The following is a 23,279-nucleotide window of genomic DNA, read 5'->3' as shown; positions in this document are numbered from 1 at the left end:
AGCATAGTTTCTATTTTAACAAGATGTTATAACCTAAAACTATGTTTAACACAGTACTTAAGAGAATTAATACAGCATCACTTTCCAGCACAACACGTATAATATTCAATTTAATATTTGCAAAAAGCCAATCATGAAATATATGCATTTTTCACAACCCTGTGAAAAACGACCAGATAATATTGGCTTTCACATTTACATATTAGCCTATGCATGCTGTTAGTGATTGTAACTATTTAGAAATAGTATCAATTTTTAGCTGCATGTTAGTGTAATATAATCTATCAGCTGACGTGTGCTTTGTATTGCTCATGGACATAGTAATGTAATGAAGTCTGTGTATCACTTGTGGAAATAATAGTGTGATGAACGTGCTGTGTTACAGGCCCTAGCAAAACATAAGATGTTGTGAAAAATGTGTATTTTATGATTGGCTTTTGGAAATATTAAATCGAATATTATATGTGTTAGAAAGTGATGTCCTATTAATTCTCTTAAGTAGTGTGTTAAATATTGTTTTAGGTTATAACAAAATGTTAAAATAGAAACTGTGCTATGCAAGATATTTTTTTTTAAAGAAAGGACCTGCAGCGAGATAGCAGCCACAGGACACCTGAATCTTTCAGAGAAAGAGAATTTATTGCTCCATTATCAGGAGAAACGAACTTCTTCCCGCCTTGCTCAGGCTCGAAGGTGCTGTCAGGATTCAGAGGCAGAAGCTGACACTGCCCAGACAGAATCCTGTGTTTGAATGGAATTTATGCACCACGGATGAGGTGTATGAGTATGCAACAGGCTGTTGCATTTAAGGGTTAATCCTCTGTTAACGTGGGTCCTTTTTGGGCTTATTTTGCCCAGAAAAGGTACCCAGACATCCATAACTCTTTGTTTTTGTTGTCTCATTTTCTCCTAATTCAAATAGTCCAAATTATTATTACTCTAAATGTATTACTATGTTTCATAACCATTGTACTGCTATTAAAATTTGTTACTATTTTACTAATAAAATTTATTACTATTTTAAAATTTTAAAAAGAAGTGATTGGCGTTTTTCACAATGTGGAAAAGGCTTTTGTGTAACTAAACCAGTGTAAGATCATCCACTGACCAACCTGTCCAAGTGATAAGATAACCATGACACAAACTAGAGCACTGGAGGACAATTAGAGAATACCATGCTAAAATTAAGGAGAAAATACTAAATCCTTACCAGAGGATGTGAAACAGCAGGATGGAGACATAAAAGAAATAAAATATATTGACCCGGCACCCAGGATGTCATGCAGATAAACCAGAGTGTGAAGAAGTCGAACAAAGGAGTTCCCAAAACATCAGAAAGTTCAAAAGAACGTTTGAATAATGCATGAAACACATGAATATGCATTTACCTCAGCAATGTGACCCTATAAAGATAACACTGGCTGTGTACACCGGGGTGTTCTTTGCTCTTGGTCAGCAGCACCCCAGCGCTGGAAATTTTGTCCTTAGTTATTGTTATTGTTATTTACTTTTATTATTTTATTTTATTTTATTTTATTTTATTTTATTTTATTTTAATCATTTTTATTTTTATTCATTTTTAAATTAATATAATATAATATAATATAATATAATATAATATAATATAATATAATATAATATAATATTATATTATATTATATTATATTATATTATATTATATTATATTATATTATATTATATTATATTATATTATATTATATTATATTATATTATATTATATTATATTATATTATATTATACTATAATTTTGTTCTTTTTTATTATTATTTATTATTTTTATTAATTTTAAAATTTATTTTATTTTATTTTTTATTTTATTTTCAGTTTTAGACTTTTATAAACTCTAAGCAGTGAGTTCTGTTATTCAGAGCCCTGTCTGGCCCTGCCAGGCTGCAGAGGGACAGCGACAGCCACCCTGTGTCCCCTGTGAACCTCACCCTGCATTGCCATGGCGATGGTATCAGGCCTTGGCGGAGTTTGGGGTTTAAATGACACGTACATGTTAAATAGTTACTATAAAAATCATATTTTATCAGATAAAACATACGAATTTTGTTCAAATAAATAGCGTGTAAATGCTACTTATGGCAGCATTATTGAAAGCATAATTGAATAATATAAACTGATGTTATAAAATAAATACTGTATAGATATACTATATATAATAATTGATAGAATAGAATAGAATAGAATAGAATAGAATAGAATAGAATAGAATATACCGTATAATATAGTAATATAGTAATATACTAATAAAGTAATATAGTAATATACTAATATAGTAATATAGTGATATAGTAATATAATAATATAGTAATAAAATAATAATACAGTAATATAATAATAAATGAAATAATGATAAATAAAATAAAAATAAATAAAAATAATAAATGAAAAATAAAAATAAATAAACTTAATAATAAATAAAATAAAAATAAGAAAATAATGAGATGAAAATATTAAATAATAACTAAATTTTAAAAGAAATAAATATTATTATAAATAAAAACAAGAAATATAATTTAAAAATATAAAACAATAATATAATAATATAGTACTATAATAATATACCGTATACACATCAATAACAAATTCAAGTTATTTAAATCACAATTAAAGACATGATTGAGCTGGGGGTGGCCGGGACCCCACAGGCTGCAGCTGAGAGAAGTTTTAAAACAGAAGAAAATGAAAGCTCCCAGTTAAAGGGGGGTTTAAGAGGAGGGGAGGTCCAGGTTAAGGGCTCTGGTGCAGGTTTGGGGTTAATATGACAAATGCATATTTTATGATTGGCTTTTTGCAAATATTAAATTGAATATTATATGTGTTGTGTTAGAAAAGTGTGCTGTATTAATTCTCTTAAGTAGTGTGTTAAATATAGTTTTAGGTTACAACAAAATGTTAAAATAGAAACTATGCTATGTAAGACAATTTGTTTTTTAAGAGAGGAATGAGGTACTCGCACTGAGATAGCAGCCACAGCACACTAAAATCTTTCAGAGAAAGAGAATTTATTGCTCCATTATCAGGAGAAATAAACTTCTTCCTGCCTTGCTCAGGCTCGAAGGTGCTGTCAGGATTCAGAGGAAGAAGCTGACACTGCCCAGACAGAATCCTGTGTTTGAATGGAATTTATGCATCATGGATGAGGTGAATGAATATGCAACGGGCTGTTGCTTTTAAGGGTTAATCCTCTGTTAACGTGGGTCCTTTTTCGGGCTTATTTTGCCCAGAAAAGGTACCCGGACTGTCTGTAACTCTTTATTTCTATTGTCTCATATTGTCCTAAATCTCAATTGTCCAAATTATTATTACTCTAATGATATTACTATTTTTATAACCATTTTATTACTATTAAACTTTTAACATTTTAAAAACAAGCGATTGGCGTTTTTCACGGTTAAGCTGGCACAGCAGGCTGGGTTTCACTTGCTGCTGGTTTCAAGCACAGCGTGAGGAGCAGAGGGCGCCTGCAGCTCACAAATGCAGGTGAAAGGCTCCAGCTCCCTGCATCGGCCCTTCTGTGTTTTCATGGGAATGGTTTGGGTGGGAACGGACCTTGAAATCCATCCCATAAATCGCATCCCATCCCATCTCATCCATCCCGTAAATCCCATCCCATCCCACCCCTGCCATGCAGGGACACCTCCCACTGTCCCAGGCTGCTCCCAGCCCTGTCCAACCTGGCCTGGGCACTGCCAGGGATCCAGGGGCAGCCCCAGCTGCTCTGGGAAACCCATCCCAGCCCTTCCCACCCTCCCAAGGAACAATTCCCAATTCCCAATCTCCCATCCATCCCTGCCCTCTGGCACTGGGAGCCATTCCCTGCGTCCTGTCCCTCCATCCTGTGGAATTTGCAGGCAACCTCGACAAGGGAAGAGATGAGAATCTGAACTCCATGTTTCAGAAGTCTGATTTATTATTTTATTATATATATTATATTAAAAATGCTATACTAAATCTACACTAAAGAAAGAGAAAGGATTTCATCAGAAGGCTAGCAAAGAAAGGAATAATAAATTCTTGTGACTGCTCAAGAACAAACAAAAAGTATAGATTGTAATTTCACTTGAAATTGAAATGCCACCATATACTTGGCTTTTGGCAAGGATAATGGGGCCATGGCTTTAAAAGGTTTTATTAAATTAACAGAAGTTCTAATTGCAATCATAACCTCCCTGCCTGGACTGCTCACAGCCTCCACACAGCTGGCTGTCATTGGTCAAGTAAAGACAATTCACATGCTGGCTAAACAATTCTCCACATCACATTCCAAAGTAGCAAAACATGGAGAAGCTGAAGCTTGCCAGCTTCTCATGAGAAAAGATCCTAGTGAAAGGGTTTTTTCAGAAAATATGTCTGTGACTGTGTCCCCAGTCCCTCTCCAGCTCTCCTGGAGCCCCCTTAGGCCTGGAATGGGTTCCCAGGTCTCCTTTCCCTTCTCCTCCCCAGGTGAGCACCCCCAGCTCTCCCAGCCTGGCTCCAGAGGGGCTCCAGCCCTGGAGCATCTCCACGGCCTCCTCTGGGCTCATCCAGCTCCTCCTCATCCTCCCTGTGTGGGACCCCTGGCCACAGAAGAAAGACAGAAAAAAGTGCAAAAATAAATACAATTTCCCCCCTCCTCCAAGCAATGGAATTCAGGGGTTTGAAGTCTCCTCTGACTCTCTCTGGCTGGATTTAGGACTCTCAAATTTCTGTTTTCAACAGGCATGGGAAGCAGCTCCATCCCTTCCTCCCTCCAGCATCCCCCACACCCTGACCCATCTTCCCCTTATCCTGCATCCCTCCATCCTTCCTTTCATCGTTCCAGCCTGATTAATCCAAATTTTTGCCTGAACAACCAAAAGCCCAGAGCTGAAATTTGATGGAATCATCAGCCTTTCATCACGTCTGTGGTAATTCCAGGGAACCCTGATGATGCCTCATCCACCTGCTCTTGGACATCTCATTATCTGTGTGAAAATGTTCCAGAATAATTCAGTCCAGAATTTGGACACCTGATTATCTGTGTGGGAACGTTCCAGAATAATTCAGTCCAGAATTTGGACACCTCATTATCTGTGTGGGAATATTCCTGAATAATTCTACAGAAAATGCAGGGAAATCCCTCCTGGGTGTTCAGCATCACTTCCCAGGAACCAAATTTCCCACATTTTGGGTTTGACTCCTTCCCAAAAGCACAGACTGCTTTTGGGAAGGATCCAATCCCTGCTGCACTGGGATTTCTGTCCTGGACAACCATCCCTTCAGAGCTGAGGGAGTGAGATGGAGTTTGCCTCTCCCAGTGCAGTTTGCAGTTTACCTCTCCCAGATGGGAGTTTACCTCTCATTTTAGGTGGTGAATTGTCCCTGGAGGATTTTTTTTTCCTCCATTTACCTTTGGGAAAGCTCCAGCACAGCAGAAAATTCCCTTGCAGCTGGAGCTCTCTCCCACTCACTGAATTTTGAATCCTGTGGCCGCATAAATGGAGTGGGAAAGGGAGCAAATCCCTCATTCCAGACTTTTTTCCCCTCAGTTCCCAGCTGTTCCTCACCCATGACACCTGTTCCAGATCCTTGTGCTTTTATTGCTCTGTGGTGGTGAATTGTCCCTGGAGGAATTTTTTTTCCCTCCATTTACCCTTGGGAAAGCTCCAGCACAGCAGAAAATTCCCTTGGAGCTGGAGTCCTCTCACAGCTTATCCCCACTCACTGAATTTTGAATCCTGTGGGAAAGGGAGCAAATCCCTCATTCCAGGAGCCCTTTTTTCCCTCAGTTCCTCACCCATGACACCTGTTCCAGATCCTTGTGCTTTTATTGCTGTGTGTGGGATGCTCTCCTTACTCATAACCAGGGAAGAGGTGACTCGGGCTCCGTTAAACCTCTGGGCCATGCCAGGGCCTTGTTTACATCTGAAGGGGTGAAGCAGCACCTGCACAACCAGAGCAGCAACAGGCACGGGAAGAGTTTTGCAACCATTTATTAGCAATAGTCAGAGAAGATACAAAATCCTATTTACAGTGAAATCACAGCAACAACCTCTCCGAAGGACTGGGATTTGGAGCTGGATGAGGACTTGGGGTGGAGGACACAGGAGGAGGGGGAGCAGCCTCCACATCCCACCCCAAATCCTGCATCCCTGACCCTCCTGAGGAGCTCCAGCTCCACGAGCAGGACAGTGCTCAGCATCCACCAGGACTGGCGTGGAAAAGGGACCAGGAATTGTGCAAGGGATGCAGGAGGGTGGAAATCCCCCCCAGCCAGGTGCCTGGAGCGGGGTCATGCCAGGTGTTCCCAATAGGAGCAGAAAAGCCAGGATATACCAGCAGCAAAGCCAGGATATATTAGCAGGAAAGCCAGCATATTTCAGCAGGAAATCCAGGATATACCTGCAGAAAGCCAGGATATATCAGCAGCAAAGCCAGGATATATATCAGCAGCAAAGCCAGGATATTTCAGCAGCAAAGCCAGGATGCAGCAGCAGCAGCAAAGTTTCTCCACAGCAGAAGGAACAAGAACAATTCCAGAGGGGGCTGCAGGTCCCTGTGTTCCTCCCCAGCTTCCAGCAGGGCATTTTGGAGGAGTTTTGGGACTATTTCAGAGCCAGAGCTCATCATGGAGCTCCACACTCCTCCCTCCAAGCCTGGAAAGCACCAATCCCTACAGGAAATCACTGTGAGCAAGGAAAGGCTGCTGAGGGCTGGGAAACTCCCTCCTGGAACTCCAATTCCATCAATTTTTAGGGTTCCTCCCGTGCCATTCCCAGCCCTGCCTGCTCAGCAATCCAAGGGTTTGGGTCTCCTCAGCAGGAACCAGCAGGGCATGAACTCCCTGCTGCCATCACCTCGTGCTGTCCTTCATCCCAAAAAGAATTCAGTTTTGGTTGTGGGGTTTTGGTCTGGTTGGGTTTTTTTGTCTGGTTTGGGGTTTTTTTTTGGTTTTTTTTGGTTTTTTGGTTTTTTTGTCTGGTTGGGGTTTTATGTCCACTCAGAGATTTTCTGGTCTGGTTGTGGGGCTTTTGTCTGGCTGGGGGTTTTTATGTCTGACTGGGGTTTTTTGGTCTGGTTGGGGTTTCTTTGATCTGGTTGAGATTTTTTGGTCTGGTTGGGTTTTTTTTGTGTCTGACTGGGGATTTTTGGTCTGATTGGGGTGTTTTTTTGATCTGGATGAGAATTTTTTGGTCTGGCTGGGGTTTCTTTGATCTGGTTGAGATTTTTTGGTCTGGTTGGAGTCTTTTAGTCTGACTGGGGGTTTTTTTGTCTGTTTGGGGCTTTTTGTGTCTGACTGGGGATTTTTGTTCTGGTTGGGTTTTTTTTTAGCTGGATGAGATTTTTTGGTCTAGTTGGGGGTTTTTTTGATCTGGTTGAGATTTTTTGGTCTGGTTGGGGTTTTTTGTGTCTGACTGGAGATTTTTGGTCTGATTGGGGTGTTTTTTGATCTGGGTGAGAATTTTTTGGTCTGGTTGGGGATTTTTTTGCCTGGTCAGAGATTTTCTGGTTTGGTTGTAGGGCTTTTTGTCTGTTGGGGTTTTTTTAGCTGGATGAGATTTTTTGGTCTAGTTGGGGGGTTTTTTGATCTGGTTGAGATTTTTTGGTCTGGTTGGGGTTTTTTGTGTCTGACTGGGTTTTTTGGTCTGGTTGGGGTTTCTTTGATCTGGTTGAGATTTTTTGGTCTGGTCGGAGTCTTTTAGTCTGACTGGGGGTTTTTTTGTCTGTTTGGGGTTTTTTGTGTCTGACTGGGGATTTTTGTTCTGGTTGGGTTTTTTTGGGGGTTGTTTTAGAAAAGAAGGAAGACAAGGGGAAGGCATCACTTCTGCTCATCACTGCAGCCGCAGAGGGGCCAGAGCGTTTCCCTTCCCTGCCCAGTAACTTTCCCTGGGCACGTGGGGCAGGAGGACAGCACATGTGTGGGGTAAAACCCAGGGCAGAAGGAGCAGGAACGTTCCAGCGCTCTGGCAGAGCCCCTGTGCAGCAGGAATTGCTGGAGGCAGCTCCTGACGCAGCACTCGCGGCATTCCCAGCGAGATGGGAGATACCAGCTCCTATCTGCAGCACGGATCACTCTTGGAATGAGAGCAAAAGGGCCCTTATCTCCCTGGGGAGCTTTACAGCCCCAGATCAGCCAGCTGAGCCCCGGACAGGGAATGTGAGCGGGGACGGTGGAAATTTACCTGAGCACATCCAGAGCCCGCGCTGACATTCCCCTTTGGGAGAGGAGAAATGGAAAACAGCCAGGGAGGGCGACCTTGCTGCTCCAATGGCCTCAGCCCCTGCAAAGAACCCCTTAGGAACCCAAATTTGGATCAACCAGGACGGTTCTGTGAGGGTGTCACAGCCTCAGGGTGGGTCACAGGATCCCACATGGAATGGCATTTCCCAGCATGGAAACTCAGCCTCCTCCAGCCCTTCTCTGCCATTTCCTGAAATGTTCCTTCCCTGGGATCCCAAATCCCCCCGTGAGGAGCCACAGTCCAAAAAGAACCAGCACAGTCCCCTGGGGGGGAGCCATGGATCAGGGAAGGGAAGGGAAGGGAAGGGAAGGGAAGGGAAGGGAAGGGAAGGGAAGGGAAGGGAAGGGAAGGGAAGGGAAGGGAAGGGAAGGGAAGGGAAGGGAAGGGAAGGGAAGGGAAGGGAAGGGAAGGGAAGGGAAGGGCACTCAGCCAGATGCAAGGGATCCAGGGGAATTTTCCCTGCAGTGGCACCAGGGATGACCTCAGAGAGCTGCACGTCCTGAACAAACAGGTTCCCTGTGCCTGGAGCACTGAAATCCAGCTACGTGATCCCACACTCCACCTTTCCAACAGCAGGAGTCACCAGGAATAGCACAGAGGCCACCGAGCTCCAATGGATTGTGGGGAACAGGGCAATGCCAGGATTCCCCAAGGCTTTTCCTGCCAGGATCTCACCAAACTCCCTGCTCTGCTGCCCTCTCTGCTGCTTGGTCACAGCTCTCACCCCGTGATGGGCAGCACTCAGAGGGCACCTCCAGCAGCCCCTGGGGCTGGGAAGGTCCCAGTCTCTGCCCCAGCCTCTGCACTGGGCTGGGCGGGACTGGGGGGAGCAGAAGGGACACGACACTGAAGCCCTGCTTTGCTCTCTGGGTCACAAAGGCCTGGCAGCAAATGTACAAAGCTGCAGGAGGGGCCTGGGGCCCCTCAGATGGACCAGAAAGGGAGGGATTGGGTCAGGCTGGCGGGTTTGAACCCTTTCACCTCTGCTTTTCCATTTAACCCCTCACATTTGCCAGCACGGGGAGCATCCTGCCCCGCTGCCCTCACTCCTGGCTGGAGCCAAAGAACTGCAGGAAGAAGGAGAAGATGTAGATGATGTCCAGGTAGATGTTGAGGGCTCCAAAGATGTATTCCTCGGGGCTCAGCGAGTAGCGGCGGTTCCCCATCAGCATCTGCGTGTCCAGGGCCAGGAACTGGAAGGGAAGGGAGGAAACTCCGGGACAGTGACAGGGAGCTTTGACCCAGGGAGGCAAGAAGGGCTCTGATGACAGGAGAAATCCCCTGGATTGGGGTGCAGCCCTTTTTATGTGCTGTAGCCACAACTTAGGAGCTCAGAACACGGCACTGAATGAGCTGCAACTTTCCCCTTCCCTCATTTCCCTCCCGACAATCAAACCCCGAGTGCAGATCCCACCCCAGGCCCTTTTCCCTCAGGCTTCCTCCATCCCAGGACCAGCTCTGGAGCCACCCTCCCTCCTCCTCCTCCTCATCCCAGAGCCCATAAATTGTTAATCCCACACTTCCCTCGGGTGGGAAACAGCAGCCAGGGAACGAGATGGTCACAGGGTGGCCTGGCCCCAACAGGATACGGAGCAGCACTGCCAGAAATCCCAGGTGTGACTGAAATCCACCATTTTCTCCTCCCTCCCTCTCCTCCTTCTGCCATCCTGCAGAAGCTCTCCAGGGCTGCACCATCCTCCAGAGCTGCTCTTTTATCCCCCCAGAACAAATCCCAGCCCAGCTGCCCCGGCAGGGCCAGGCCCAGGCTCTGACTGATGTTTACGGGGTAATTATCAGATGTTGAAGCCTCCTTGTATTTTACAGAGGGATCTTGAGCCATGAATCAGCGCCGAGCTCCCCGCGCTCCCTCGGAGTGACTTTTATGGGTGATAAAGGCAATTGCTCAACTGCTCCCATTCCCAACGTGCCCAATGGGCACCGCCTCGGAGCCAGGGCAGCACCGGGAGCACCGGGCACCTCCACAGGCACTGCCCCAGCTCCAGGAGCACCGGGCACTCTGCGGGCACCGTCCCAGGAGCACCGGGCATCTCTCCACGCACTGCCTCAGCTCTGGGAGCACCGGGCACCGGTGGCACCTGCACTGGCTGGACCCCAGCGCAGGGACCGGGACTCGCTCGGGAAGGAGCTCTGGGGATGGACCCCTGGGAGCTGCCCAGGCCTCTCCTTGGAGGAGCTGCCCAGCTCTGGGCTTTTCCCGCCTGTGTAAACCCTCCTAATGCCTCCTAATCCCCAGTCTCAGCCTTCCCTGGTTTTCTGCACCTCTGTGAGCCAAACTTATCCCGAACCTTGGCTCGCTCTCACCCAACCAGCCCCGACTCGACCGTGCAGCCTCATCCCTGCATCCCCTCACTCCTGGGGCTCTGCGAGCTCAGCTGTGCCTGCTCCACTCCAGAGGCACCTCTGGCCTGTCCCTGATCTCTGCAGAGCAACCCAGCCAGGACTACTCACCCCGCACAGCTTGGCACTCACACCATGCCCTGCGCTGGCACCGGCATGGGCACCGGCACGTCTGCGGCACCTTCTGCTGGGATTGCTGCTCCGGGGCCACCCCGAGCTCTGCAATCCCGGCCCCAGCTCCCTGCGAGGCTTCAGACCCTGCCCTGGCTCCCGGCCAGGCTCCAGCTCCTTTCCCTGGTTCCCTGCGAGGCTCCAATCCCTGCCCCGGCTCCATCCCTGCCCCAGCTCCATCCCTGCCCCGGCTCCAATCCCTGCCCCGGCTCCAATCCCTGCCCCGGCTCCCGGCCAGGTTCCAGCTCCTTTCCCCGCTGTTTTCCCCACCAGGCTCAGCTCCTTTCCCTGATGTTTTCCCTGCCAGGCTCAGCTCCTTTCCCCGCTGTTTTCCCCACCAGGTTCCAGCTCCTTTCCCCGCTGTTTTCCCCACCAGGTTCCAGCTCCTTTCCCTGATGTTTTCCCCACCAGGCTCAGCTCCTTTCCCTGATGTTTTCCCTGCCAGGCTCAGCTCCTTTCTCCGCTGTGTTCACCCCAGGTTCCAGCTCCTTTCCCCGATGTTTTCTCGGCTCCTTTCCCCGCTGTTTTCCCCACTGGGCCCCAGGAGCAGGCACTCACCATGGTGAAGATCCCAGCCCCGAGCAGAGCGTAGATCGCGTGGAGCCACGGGACCTGCAGGACACGGACACACGGACACGGGGACGGGGATACACAGACATAGGGACACAGGGACACGGACACATGGACACACGGACACGGGGACACATGGACACACGGACACGGGGACGGGGATACACCGACATAGGGACACAGGGACACGGACATGGACACACGGACATGGACACATGGACACACGGACATGGACAGGGACACAGGCATGGACAGGGACACAGACACAGACAGGGACACACAGACATGGACACATGGACAGGCACACACGGACACAGGGACGCAGACAGGGACACACAGACATGGACACATGGACAGGGACACGCGGACACAGGGACACAGACAGGGACACACAGACATGGACACATGGACAGGCACACACGGACACAGGGACACAGACAGGGACACACAGACATGGACACATGGACAGGCACACACGGACACAGGGACGCAGACAGGGACACACAGACATGGACACATGGACAGGGACACGCGGACACAGCTGTCAGAGCCGCACAGAATGGGCTGTGCAGGATTTCCCTCCCCAGGCACTCGGCTCCCAGCGGGAGGGGGAAGGTGGGAGAGGCCCCAAAAGCCCAGGCTGGGTTTGCAGCACCTCCAGCTGGTGCAGTGCTTGGGAATGTTTGTGTGGCACAGAGCAGGACACGGGGGCTTGGACCTTCCCTCCCTGAGCCCTTTCTGTCCATTTAGCTCCTGAACTTCTCCATCAGCTGTGGCCCCAGCACCTGTCCTGTGGAAATCATGGGATCCTGGAATGGTTTGGGTGGGAAGCAACCTTAGAGCCCATCCCATCTCACCTCCCACTGTGTCCCTTCTTGAGGTCCCTTCCAACCAATATCATTCCACGATTCCACCACCAGGAACAGCAGGAAACATCCCCAGCCCCGGGCCAGCTCCATCCTTGTATCCCACGATCCATCCCAGGGAATGACCCTGCTCTCCCACCCCTCCATGGGGGTTCCCACCCATTGTCAGGGAGCTGGGCCTCCCCTCCCAGCACGCCCAGTTTGGCCCAGTTTGGCCCGGTTTGGCGCGGTTATCACTCACGTATTGGTAGGGCAGGATGACAGCCAGGACCAGCCCCCCCAGGAACAGCACCATGAGCAGCACGAAGAGAACGCCCTGGTACGAGGTGAAGTCGAACTGCAGAGGGGAGGGAGGGAGGGAGGGGGTTCTGTACCAGGGGCTGCACCAGGAGAGCCCCAAATGGCACCCTTGAGCTGTGCCCAGACCCTGAGGAAGGATTTCTCTTTCCCTGGAAAACGGCCTCCAGCTGCGGCCACTCGCACTCGCCAATAATACAGTGCCAAGCTAGAAACGGGAAAACTTTGCTGGATTGCTCCAAAACTAAAGCTGCCAGCAACGAGGACCCTGCAAGTCCTTCGAGCCCCAAATGCCACCTTTCATCTGATACCCAGATCCTGGGGAAATGACTTCTCTTTCCCTGGAAAATGGCCTCCAATTATGGCCACTCGCACTGTCAGACTGTGTGGTGCCAAGCTAGAAATCGCCAAACTTTGCTGGATTTCTCCAAAACTAAAGCTGCGACCAAGGAGGACCCTGCAAGTCCTTGGAGCCCTAAATGCCACCTCTGAGCTGATACCCAGACCCTGGGGAAATGACTTCTTTTCCCCATGGAAAACGGCCTCCGTTTGTGCCACTCGTACTTGCCAATAATACAGTGCCAAGCTAGAAATCGCCAAACTTTGCTGGATTGCTCCAAAACTAAACCTGCCAGCAACGAGGACCCTGCAAGTCCTTTGAGCCCTAAAGGCCACTTTCATCTGATACCCAGACCCTGGCAAAATGACTTCTTTTTCTCATAGAAAATGGTGATTATTCCCACACATCAGCATCTTCCAGTCCCATGTGCACCTACCTCAATCCACAAAAAAAAATCCCATTTTATTCCCATTTATCAGCATCTTCTAGCCCTCACCCCAATCTATAACAAAATCTCACTTTATTCTCATATATCACCATCTTCTAGCCCCCCACCTCAATCTACAAAAAAAAAATCTCATTTTATTCTCATATATCACCATATTCTAGCCCCTAATCCACAAAAAAACTCTCATTTTATTCCTATATATCACCACCTTCTAACCTCCAATCCACAAAAATCCCATTTTATTCCCGTATGTCAGCATCTTCTAGCTCCCACCTCAATCTATAACAAAATTTCATCTTATTCTCATATATCACCATCTTCTAGCCCCCAATCCACAAAAAATCTCATTCCCATAAATCAGCATCTTCTAGCCCCCACCCCAATAAAAAAAAATCTCATTTTATTCCTATAAATCAGCATCTTCAAGCCCCCAATCCACAAAAAAATGTCATTTAATTCCCATATATCACCATATTCCAGACCTCACCCCAATCTACAAAAGAATCTTATTTTATACACATATCAGCATCTTCTAGCCCCCACTCCAATCCACAAAAAAATCACAATTTATTCCCATAAATCATTATCTTCTATCCTCTAATCCACAAAAAACTCTCTCCTTTTATTCCTGTATATCACCATCTTCTAGCCCCCACTCCAATCCACAAAAAATCCCATTTTATTCCCATATATCAGCACGTTCTAGCCCCCACCCCAATCCACAAAAAACCCCCTCATTTAATTCCCATTTATCACCATCTTCTAGCTCCCACTCCAATCCACAAAAAACATCTTGTGTTATTCCCATATATCACCATCTATTCTAGTCCCCAGTCCACAAAAATAATCTCATTTTATTCCCATAAACAACCATCTTCTAGCCCCCACCCCAATCCACAAAAAATCTTTTTTTTCCATTTATCAGCATCTTCTAGCCCCCACCCGAATCCATTAAAAAAAATCTCATTTTATTCCTATATATTCCCATCTTCTAGCCCCCACCCCAATCCATAAAAAATCTCATTTTATTCCTATATATCACCATCTTTACCCCCTCCACAATCCATTAAAAGAAATCTCATTTTATTCCCATTTATCAGCATCTTCTAGCCCTCACCCCAATCTACAAAAAAAATCTCATTTTTTCCCACACATCGGCATCTTCTAGCATCAATCCACAAAAAAAATCCCATTTTATTCCTATATATCACCATCTTCTAGCCCCTAATCCACAAAAAAAAATTCTCATTTTATTCCCATAAATCAGACATTTCTAGCCCCTACCCCAATCTACAAAATCTCATTTTATTCCTATATATCACCATCTTCTAGCCCCCACCCCAATCCACAAAAAAAATCCCATTTTCTTCCCATAAATAACCATCTTCTAGCCCCCAATTCACAAAAAAAAAATATCTCATTTTCTTCCCATAAATCAGACACTTCTAGCCCCCACCCCAATCTACAAAAACAAAATCTCATTTTTCCCACACATCAGCATCTTCTAGCATCAATCCACAAAAAAATCCCATTTTATTCCTATATATCACCATCTTCTAGCCCCTAATCCACAAAAAAATCTCATTTTATTCCCATAAATCAGACACTTCTAGCCCCCACCCCAATCTACAAAATCTCATTTTATTCCTATATATCACCATCTTCTAGCCCCCACCCCAATCCATAAAAAATCTCATTCCCATAAATCAGCATCTTCTAGCCCTCACCCTGATCCATTAAAAAAAAAAATCTCATTTTATTCCTATATAACAACATCTTCTAGCTCCCACCCCAATCCACCAAAAAATCCCATTTTATTCCCATAAATAACCATCTTCTAGCCCCTAATCCACAAAAAAAATTTCTCATTTTATTCCCATAAATCAGACATTTCTAGCCCCTACCCCAATCTACAAAATCTCATTTTATTCCTATATATCACCATCTTCTAGCCCCCACCCCAATCCACAAAAAAAATCCCATTTTCCTCCCATAAATAACCATCTTCTAGCCCCCAATTCACAAAAAAAAAAAATCTCATTTTCTTCCCATAAATCAGCATCTTCTAGCCCCCACCCCAATCTACAAAAACAAAATCTCATTTTTCCCACACATCAGCATCTTCTAGCATCAATCCACAAAAAAATCCCATTTTATTCCTATATATCACCATCTTCTAGCCCCTAATCCACAAAAAAATCTCATTTTATTCCCATAAATCAGACACTTCTAGCCCCCACCCCAATCTACAAAATCTCATTTTATTCCTATATATCACCATCTTCTAGCCCCCACCCCAATCCATAAAAAATCTCATTCCCATAAATCAGCATCTTCTAGCCCTCACCCTGATCCATTAAAAAAAAAAATCTCATTTTATTCCTATATAACAACATCTTCTAGCTCCCATCCCAATCCACCAAAAAATCCCACTTTATTCCCATAAATAACCATCTTCTAGCCCCCAATCCACAAAAAAAAAAAAATCTCATTTTCTTCCCATAAATCAGCATCTTCTAGCCCCCACCCCAATCTACAAAACCTCATTTTATTCCTATATATCACCATCTTCTAGCCCCCACCCCAATCCACAAAAGAATCCCATTTTCTTCCCATAAATCAGACACTTCTAGCCCCCGCCCCAATCTACAAAAACAAAATCCCACTTTATTCCCATATATCCCCATTTTCTAGCCCCACTTCCATCCCACCCCCGTCCCTCCCTCGCACGCGTCCTGATCCACTCCAACCTCCTGGTGCCATCCCCACATCCCCGGGGCCGGCCCCGCTCCCAGACACCCCCAGGTCCCCCTGTCCTGCCCCAGGGTCCCCTCCCCAGGGATGTCCCCACCTTGCTCTGGAAGCTGAAGATGGTGACAGACAGACAGACCAGGGCCGTGATCCCCAGGCACAGCAGCACCGACTTGGTGTTGTAGTAGCTGCAAAACGACCAGGAAAAGCAAACCAGGGTCATTCCCAGGGATGGGAAAGGGGATTCAGCTGGGCAAGGAACCCTGCAGGCACAAACGGCGCTGGAATTGTCAACATTCCACACTAAGGGTGGAAAAGGAAGGATGGAAAAAAGCTTGGATGGGTTTTCTGTCACAGACATCTTTTATGGAAAATCCTTTCCTTAAGATTTTCCCTCCTGAGAAGCTGAGAGGCCTCAGGAACAAAACGTAAACGATGATTATCTGCTGCTGTGGAATGCAACAAGCAGATCTTTAATTAGTCTCATAGTAGTTGTTCCTAATTAATGGCCAATCACAGCCCAGCTGGCTCGGACAGAGAGTCCAAACCACAAACCTTTGTTATCATTCTTTGCTATTCTATTCTTAGCTAGCCTTCTCATAAAACCTTTTCTTCTATTCTTTTGGTATAGTTTTAATGTAATATGTATCATAAAATAATAAATCAAGCCTTCTGAAACACGGAGTCAGATCCTCATCTCTTCCCCAATCCAAGAACCCCTGTGAACACCGTCACAGTTCTTCTGCTCTTTTGAAGGATGGAGGGAAGGCAGGAGGATCCATCTGGGCCTCCCGGAGCAGCTCCAAGTTCACCAATCCCACTGTCCACGGACAGACAGGGAATGGAGAAGGTCCTGACTGGGAGGTGGCAAAACCAGGGTGACAAAAGTGCCCCCAGCATGGGGGGAAAGCAAAGGAGCAGCCCCGGGCTCCTGCCCAGCGTGGCTGTGGGAAAAGGAGGGGCTGGAGCAGGGACAGGGGCTGCAGGCTCAGGAATGGTTTCCAGGCTGGATCGGGGTTCTGGCTGCAGCGCCAGGCTCAGCCCTTGGGAAAGCCAGCCCTGCTCTCCCTGGGGGATTTGTGTGGAGTTTTCCCCTGAAGCTGCTGAGGCCAGGGATTTCTTTGTCCCCATGCATCCATCCCTCACCCAGCCTGGATCATGGCTCTCTCTCCAGGCTCCCACGTGATTTAGGAGCACATTTCAGATTTCCTGGTGTGAATGAGCAGAAGGGAACAGGCTGGGGGATACAAACTCCTGAAACTGCTGGAACAAATCCCTTGGTCCCCCCTGCCCGGGACCTGCCCAGTGAGAAATGGGGGATCTCTGAGTGGTCACCTGCAGCCCCTCCAGGTGCTGCCCCTCCAGGGCTCTCCTGCAGGATTTGGGATGTGGGATCCCCCAGTGCTGCCTCCCTTGGCACAGGCACAGCCCTGGGAACCTTCCTTGTGAAGTTTCACAGGGAAGCTCCAGCTTTGTGTGGCTGCTGGGAGCTCAGGAAGAGGGAATGCTTTCAGGAAGAGACAGGACACAGGGCAGTGCCCAACCCACCTGGAGAGCATGGCAGTGAGATAGGCCATGGACAGGGTCTGGGGGAGAACACAGACTGGTTAGTGCCCCAAGCAGACAGCAGGAAATCCCACAGGAAATCCCTCAGTCCCAGAGAAAGGGGCACGGGAGCCTCCCAGGCTCTCAGGAGAAGGAGCCTGGGCAGCATTTGGAACCCTCCAGTGACTGATGGGCACAGGAGAGGGCAGAGGGAGGGCAAATGGCACTGGAGGAGCCCCTGCTCCTGCATCCCTCCCACACAGGAGCCAGCTCCCATCCCAGCTTCCCTTCCACATCCCTGCTCCCATCCCACATTCCAGCTCCCATCCCAGCTCACATCGCAGCTCCCACCCCAGTTCCCATCCCAGTTCTCCTCCCCAGTTCCCATCCCAGTTCCCACCTGAGTTCCCATCCATGTTCCCATCTCTGTTCCCATCCCAGTTCTCATCCCAGTTCTCCCCCCAGTTCCCATCCCAGCTCCAATCCCACTTCCCACCCCAGTTCCCACCCCAACTCCCATCCCAGTTCTCCTCCCAGCTCCAATCCCAGTTCCCATCCCAGCTCTCCCAGCTCCCACCCCAGTTCCCACCCCAGTTCCCATCCCAGTTCTCCCCCCAGCTCCAATCCCAGTTCCCATCCCTGCTCCCACCCCAGTTCCCACCAGACCCCACAGATTATTTTTTGCAGTTTTTTAACAAACAGAGGCTCCCTTTTTATCCAGCTCCTCCCATCCCAGTGCAACCCCAGCTCCTCAGCCCAAGCCCAGGACAAGAAGGGGATGAAATTCCCACTTTTCCCCAGGAATTCCAGCCTTGTGCTGGGAGCCACCCTGACCCCAGGGCAGATGTTGGCCAGATGTTGGCCAGACTCACAAAGATGCTGAGCAGGATCAGGTTCCATGGGAAGTATCTCCTGCAAAGCAAACAGGGGTTAGTCAGCTGGGGCTGTGCCAGGGAACCCCTGACCATGGGGTAATTAGTGATTGTGAGGGTAATTAATGGCCATTAATGGGTAATGAGTGTCCATGCTGGTAATTAGTGCCCTGTGCACAAGTGCTGGGGCAGTGCAGGACACAGTCACCAGGGGCATCTGGGGCCCTGCTGGGCCAGCAGGACAGAGGTCCCCAGGATATTCCTGCTCCCCTGGGAGCTGGACAAGAGCATCCTCTGGAACGGTTCATTCCCAGAACCCAGCAAGAGCATCCTCTGGAACGGTGCATTCCCAGAACCCAGAGCTGCAAACGGGGCGGTGCTGCCACATTTCTCTGCACAGAGAAAAGCAAGGCACAATTCTTCCCAAGGATTTCTGGGTTTCACATTCTCTGAAGCTCAGAGAAAGGGGAAACACAACTCTTATCACTTGCTGTGCCTGTGTAGAATGCAATATGGAGATTGTTTACCCAAAGTGAGGATGCTTTGTTCCCTTGTCGTGTCAGGGCCAGGTGTGTGTGTGACTGTGACAGTCATGGGATTCTGTGCAGTGTGTGCAGAGTGAGTGCTTGGCAGATCCAGTTTAGATGAAATGTACATAGTACAGTATAATAAAGTCATTAATATGTACATAGTACAGTACAATAAAGTCATTAATTAGCTGTCCATGGAGTCAGATGCACCATTCCTCCTCCATCAGGGCCCTCACAGCATTGCTGCAGGGCAGTTTCTGCTGAAGCCACAGCTGCAATTGGACTCCTGAGCTGCAGCAAGCCAAGGCCTGGAACAGCTGTTTGCAGCATCCGGAACAGGTTCCCAGAGCAGCTGTGGGTCCCTGGCAGTGTCCAAGGCCAGGACAGTGCAGCACCCTGGGACAGTGGGGGGTGTCCCTGCCATGGCACGGGCTGGGATTTAAGGTCCTTTCCAACCCAAACCATTCCATGATCCCATGGAAACACAGCAGCTGCATCCCTGCCCCACAGCAGGGCAGGAAACCTGAGGAGAACATTCCTGCTGCCTTCCCAGGCTGTCCCAGACCCCAAAGCATCCCCTCCTCACCTGGGCCCGGAGCAGCAGGCGAGGATCAGGTAGGTGACGAAGAAAACGGCGCTGCAAGGGGGGAGAGAGAGAGAGGGAGAGTCTGGGGGGGAAAAACAGCCTGGGAGGGGGGTGCAGGGGGGGGATCCCTAGGATGGAATTGCCTGGAAAACCAGCCTGGGATGGTGGTGCAGGGGGTAGGATGGAATTGCCTGGAAAAAATCTTGGGATGGTGGAGCATGGAAGAATTCTCTGGGATGGAATTCCCTGGAAAAGCAGCCTGGGATGGAATTCCTTGGAAAATCAGTGTGGGATGGTGGAATTCCCTGGAAAAGCAGCCTGAGAGGGTGGAATTCCCTGGGATGGAATTCCCTGGAAAACCAGCGTGGAATGGTGGTGCAGGGGGGAATTCCTTGGGATGGAACTCCCTGGAAAAGCAGCCTGGGATGGTGGAGCAGGGGGGAATTGCCTGGGATGGAAGTGCCTGGAAAAGCAGCCTGGGATGGGGATGTTGGACATGCAAGCACCCAGCAGGTCGGATCAGGCTGGTTCCCACCCCTGGTCCCTCTCACTGAGCTCCTTCCTGCCCTAAGGAGCCTCCTCTGCCTGTGCTCATCCCCAGGGTGGCACAAAACATCCCTGGGGAAGCTGAGGGCAGGATGTGGAGCAGAGCACCCAAATGCGTGAGTGACAAACACAAATCCACTGAGTTTGTGCTGGCTCTGGGGAAATGTTCCTTCATGGAAAGGGAGCTCGGGCTCTGGGAGGGGCTGCCCAGGCAGTGGTGCAATCCCATCCTTGGAAGTGTCCAAAAAGCCTTTGGAAGTAGCACTGGGGGACATCCAGATCTGAGCACTGACTGGTTTGACCAAAACCTCCCAAAAAACTCGCTTATCAACCCAGGACACTTGGTCAGTGGTGAGGGGAGGGTTGGTGGTTGGACTCCATGGTCTCCAGGGGCTTTTCCCACCTTCATGATTCCAGGATTCCTTGGTTCTGGGAGTTTCTCACATGGAGGTGCCAGGTTTGTTATCATTTCCAGGTTTGTTATCATTTCCAGGTTTGCCCCTCATTACCAAACCCTTTCCAGCCTGGGGGTGTCAAGGCTGGAGGTTCTTAAACCAAGGGCTGGCAAAGTGACCAGGCTCAGGCAGGAAGGGCTGTGCTGGAGGAGGGAGCTACTCCCATGGCACATCCCCCCAGGAATGGGAATTTTTGGGCTTTCCATTCCTGGAAGTGCACAAGGCCAGGCTGGAGGCTGGACAGGGATTGGAGAAACCTGGGACGGTGGGAGGTGTCCCTGCCCATGGCAGGGGTGGCACTGGGGGGACTTGAAGGTTCCTCCAACACAACCCATTCCAGGATTCCACTGAAGAAGAGCCCAGGGCAGGGAAGGGCTCAGGGCAGGAGGAGCTGCTCAAGGACAAGCCCAGGGCAGGAGGATCCATTCATAAAAGGGCTCAGAACAAACCCAGAGCAGGAGGATCCATTCAGAGCAGGGCTCAGGGACAAGGGCAAGAGGATCCATCCAGAACAAGCCCAGGGCAGGAGGATCCATCCAGAACAAGCCCAGGGCAGGAGGATCCCTTCAGAACAAGCCCAGGGCAGGAGGATCCATCCAGAACAGGGCCCAGGGCAGGAGGATCCATCCAGAACAGGGCCCAGGGCAGAAGGATCCATCCAGAACAGGGCCCAGGGCAGGAGGATCCATCCAGAACAGGGCCCAGGGCAGAAGGATCCATCCAGAACAAGCCCAGGGCAGGAGGATCCATTCAGAACAAGCCCAGGGCAGGAGGATCCATTCAGAGCAGGGCTCAGGGACAAGGGCAGGAGGATCCATCCAGAACAAGCCCAGGGCAGGAGGATCCCTTCAGAACAAGCCCAGGGCAGGAGGATCCCTTCAGAAAAGGCCCAGGGCAGGAGCATCCCTTCAGAAAAGGCCCAGGGACAAGCCCAGGGCAGGAGGATCCATCCAGAACAGGGCCCAGGGCAGGAGGATCCATCCAGAACAAGCCCAGGGCAGGAGCATTCCTTCAGAAAAGGCCCAGGAACAAGCCCAGGGCAGGAGGATCCCCTCAGAAAAGGCCCAGGGACAAGCCCAGGGCAGGAGGATCCATTCAGAACAAGCCCAGGGCAGAAGGATCCATCCAGAACAAGCCCAGGGCAGGAGGATCCCCTCAGAAAAGGCCCAGGGACAAGCCCAGGGCAGGAGGACCCTCCTGGCTCAGCAGAGCCCACGGTGCAGTGGCTGCCCGGCCCCACCCAGGTCCTGGCAGGTTTTGGGTTTTACCTGCCAGCATTTGAGGCTCCCCAAGCACAGCAGCCCCGGAGCTGCAGGAGGCAGGGCTGGGGGAGGCTCTGCTGCCCTCCTGCCCGTGGCTGGGTGTTTTTCCAGGCTCTGCTCCCTGCTCCCCCCAGGGCAGCAGTGCCGATGGCTCCGATAGCCACTGACCCTCGGCCAGGGCAGGGAGGGGACGGCAGAGCCCAGGGCACAGAGATAAAGGCAGGCACAGCTCTCCCACTGGGAAAGCAGGAAAGCCCAGTGGGAGCAGCCTGGACACGGCTGAGCAGCTGGGCAGGGACTGTCAGAGCACAGAGCCAGCAGGGCCCTCCATCCCTGGCTGCTCTGGGTTTATTTATTCCCACTGAGGGGCCATCCCAGCAGTGGGAAAACGTCCTGGGGCTCCCAGGTTTTATTACAGAGGTGTCTGGTGGGGAAGGAGACCCAGGCACAGAGCTGGAAAAACATTTGGAGGCACTGGGATGAAGGGAAGTGCTTGGCTCACTGAGCAGTGAAAAAACACAAAATTAAAGTCATGGAATGGCCTGGGAGGGAAGGGACCTTAAAATCCACCCCATTCCATTCCATTCCATTCCATTCCATTCCATTCCATTCCATTCCATTCCATTCCATTCCATTCCATTCCATTCCATTCCATTCCATCCCATCCCATCCCATCCCATCCCATCCCATCCCATCCCATCCCATCCCATCCCATCCCATCCCTGCTGTGGGCAGGGACATCTCCCACTGTCCCAGGTGCTCCAGCCTGGCCTTGGGCACTGCCAGGGATCCAGGGGCAGCCCCAGCTGCTCTGGGACATCCATCCCAGCCCCTCCTCACCCTCACAGGGAGCAATTCCTGCCCGATCTCCCATCCATCATTGCCCTCTGGAAGCCATTCCCTGTGTCCTGTCCCTCCATCCCTGTCCCCAGTTCCTCTCCAGCTCTCCCGGAGCCCCTTTGGGCCCTGGCAGGGCTCTGAGCTCTCCCTGCAGCGGGGTGGGCACCCCCAGCTCTCCCAGCCTGGCTCCAGAGGGGCTCCAGCCCTGCAGCAGCTCCGTGACCCCCTCTGGGCTCCCTCCTCATCCTCCCTGTGAGGACCCCAGGGCTGGAGCAGCTCTGCAGGTAGGGTCTCACCTGGGCACAGGGGGACAATGACCAGGGGGAATTCCTGCAGGACAGAACCCCCCCAGCTGCCCCAGGGGTGTTTCTAGTGGGAAACAGCAGGGAATGAACCCCATCTGGGCAGGGAGATGGAGAGGGTTCCCCAGAGGCCAAGGTGGGCACCTGAGCAGGGCTGGGGCTCCTCCCCCTGTCCCCTGGGAGGTGACAGTGCCTCCCCAAGCCCAGCTGCCCTCTGGAGCACCTTTGGTTCCCTCCTGGTGCCCCGGAGCTCCCACTGCTGCTGTTTGGAGGGTTCTCCCCGGTTACATAAGCCGTGTCTCATCTGCT

At 49.6% G+C, this 23,279-nt stretch overlaps 1 protein-coding gene across 1 annotated transcript in view; it reads right to left on the bottom strand.

The window, feature by feature from the left end:
* Nucleotides 1-5,963: 5,963 nt before the first annotated feature.
* FAIM2 (Fas apoptotic inhibitory molecule 2) overlaps nucleotides 5,964-23,279 on the bottom strand; it is a 29,131-nt gene continuing 11,815 nt past the window's right edge. Inside the window, exons 6-12 of the mRNA XM_063147865.1 lie at nucleotides 19,566-19,616; nucleotides 18,450-18,489; nucleotides 17,581-17,618; nucleotides 16,133-16,220; nucleotides 12,438-12,533; nucleotides 11,319-11,372; nucleotides 5,964-9,424 (exon numbers count right to left, since the gene is read on the bottom strand). Coding sequence (XP_063003935.1) covers nucleotides 9,275-9,424; nucleotides 11,319-11,372; nucleotides 12,438-12,533; nucleotides 16,133-16,220; nucleotides 17,581-17,618; nucleotides 18,450-18,489; nucleotides 19,566-19,616 — 517 coding nt within the window. The 3' untranslated portion in view covers nucleotides 5,964-9,274. The remainder of the gene's footprint in view (nucleotides 9,425-11,318; nucleotides 11,373-12,437; nucleotides 12,534-16,132; nucleotides 16,221-17,580; nucleotides 17,619-18,449; nucleotides 18,490-19,565; nucleotides 19,617-23,279) is intronic.

Source organism: Melospiza melodia, unplaced genomic scaffold, assembly GCF_035770615.1.
Source record: "Melospiza melodia melodia isolate bMelMel2 unplaced genomic scaffold, bMelMel2.pri scaffold_51, whole genome shotgun sequence".
NCBI lineage: Eukaryota > Metazoa > Chordata > Aves > Passeriformes > Passerellidae > Melospiza > Melospiza melodia.
The sequence above is the reverse complement of the archived record's forward strand: the minus strand, read 5'-3'. Positions and strand labels throughout refer to the sequence as shown.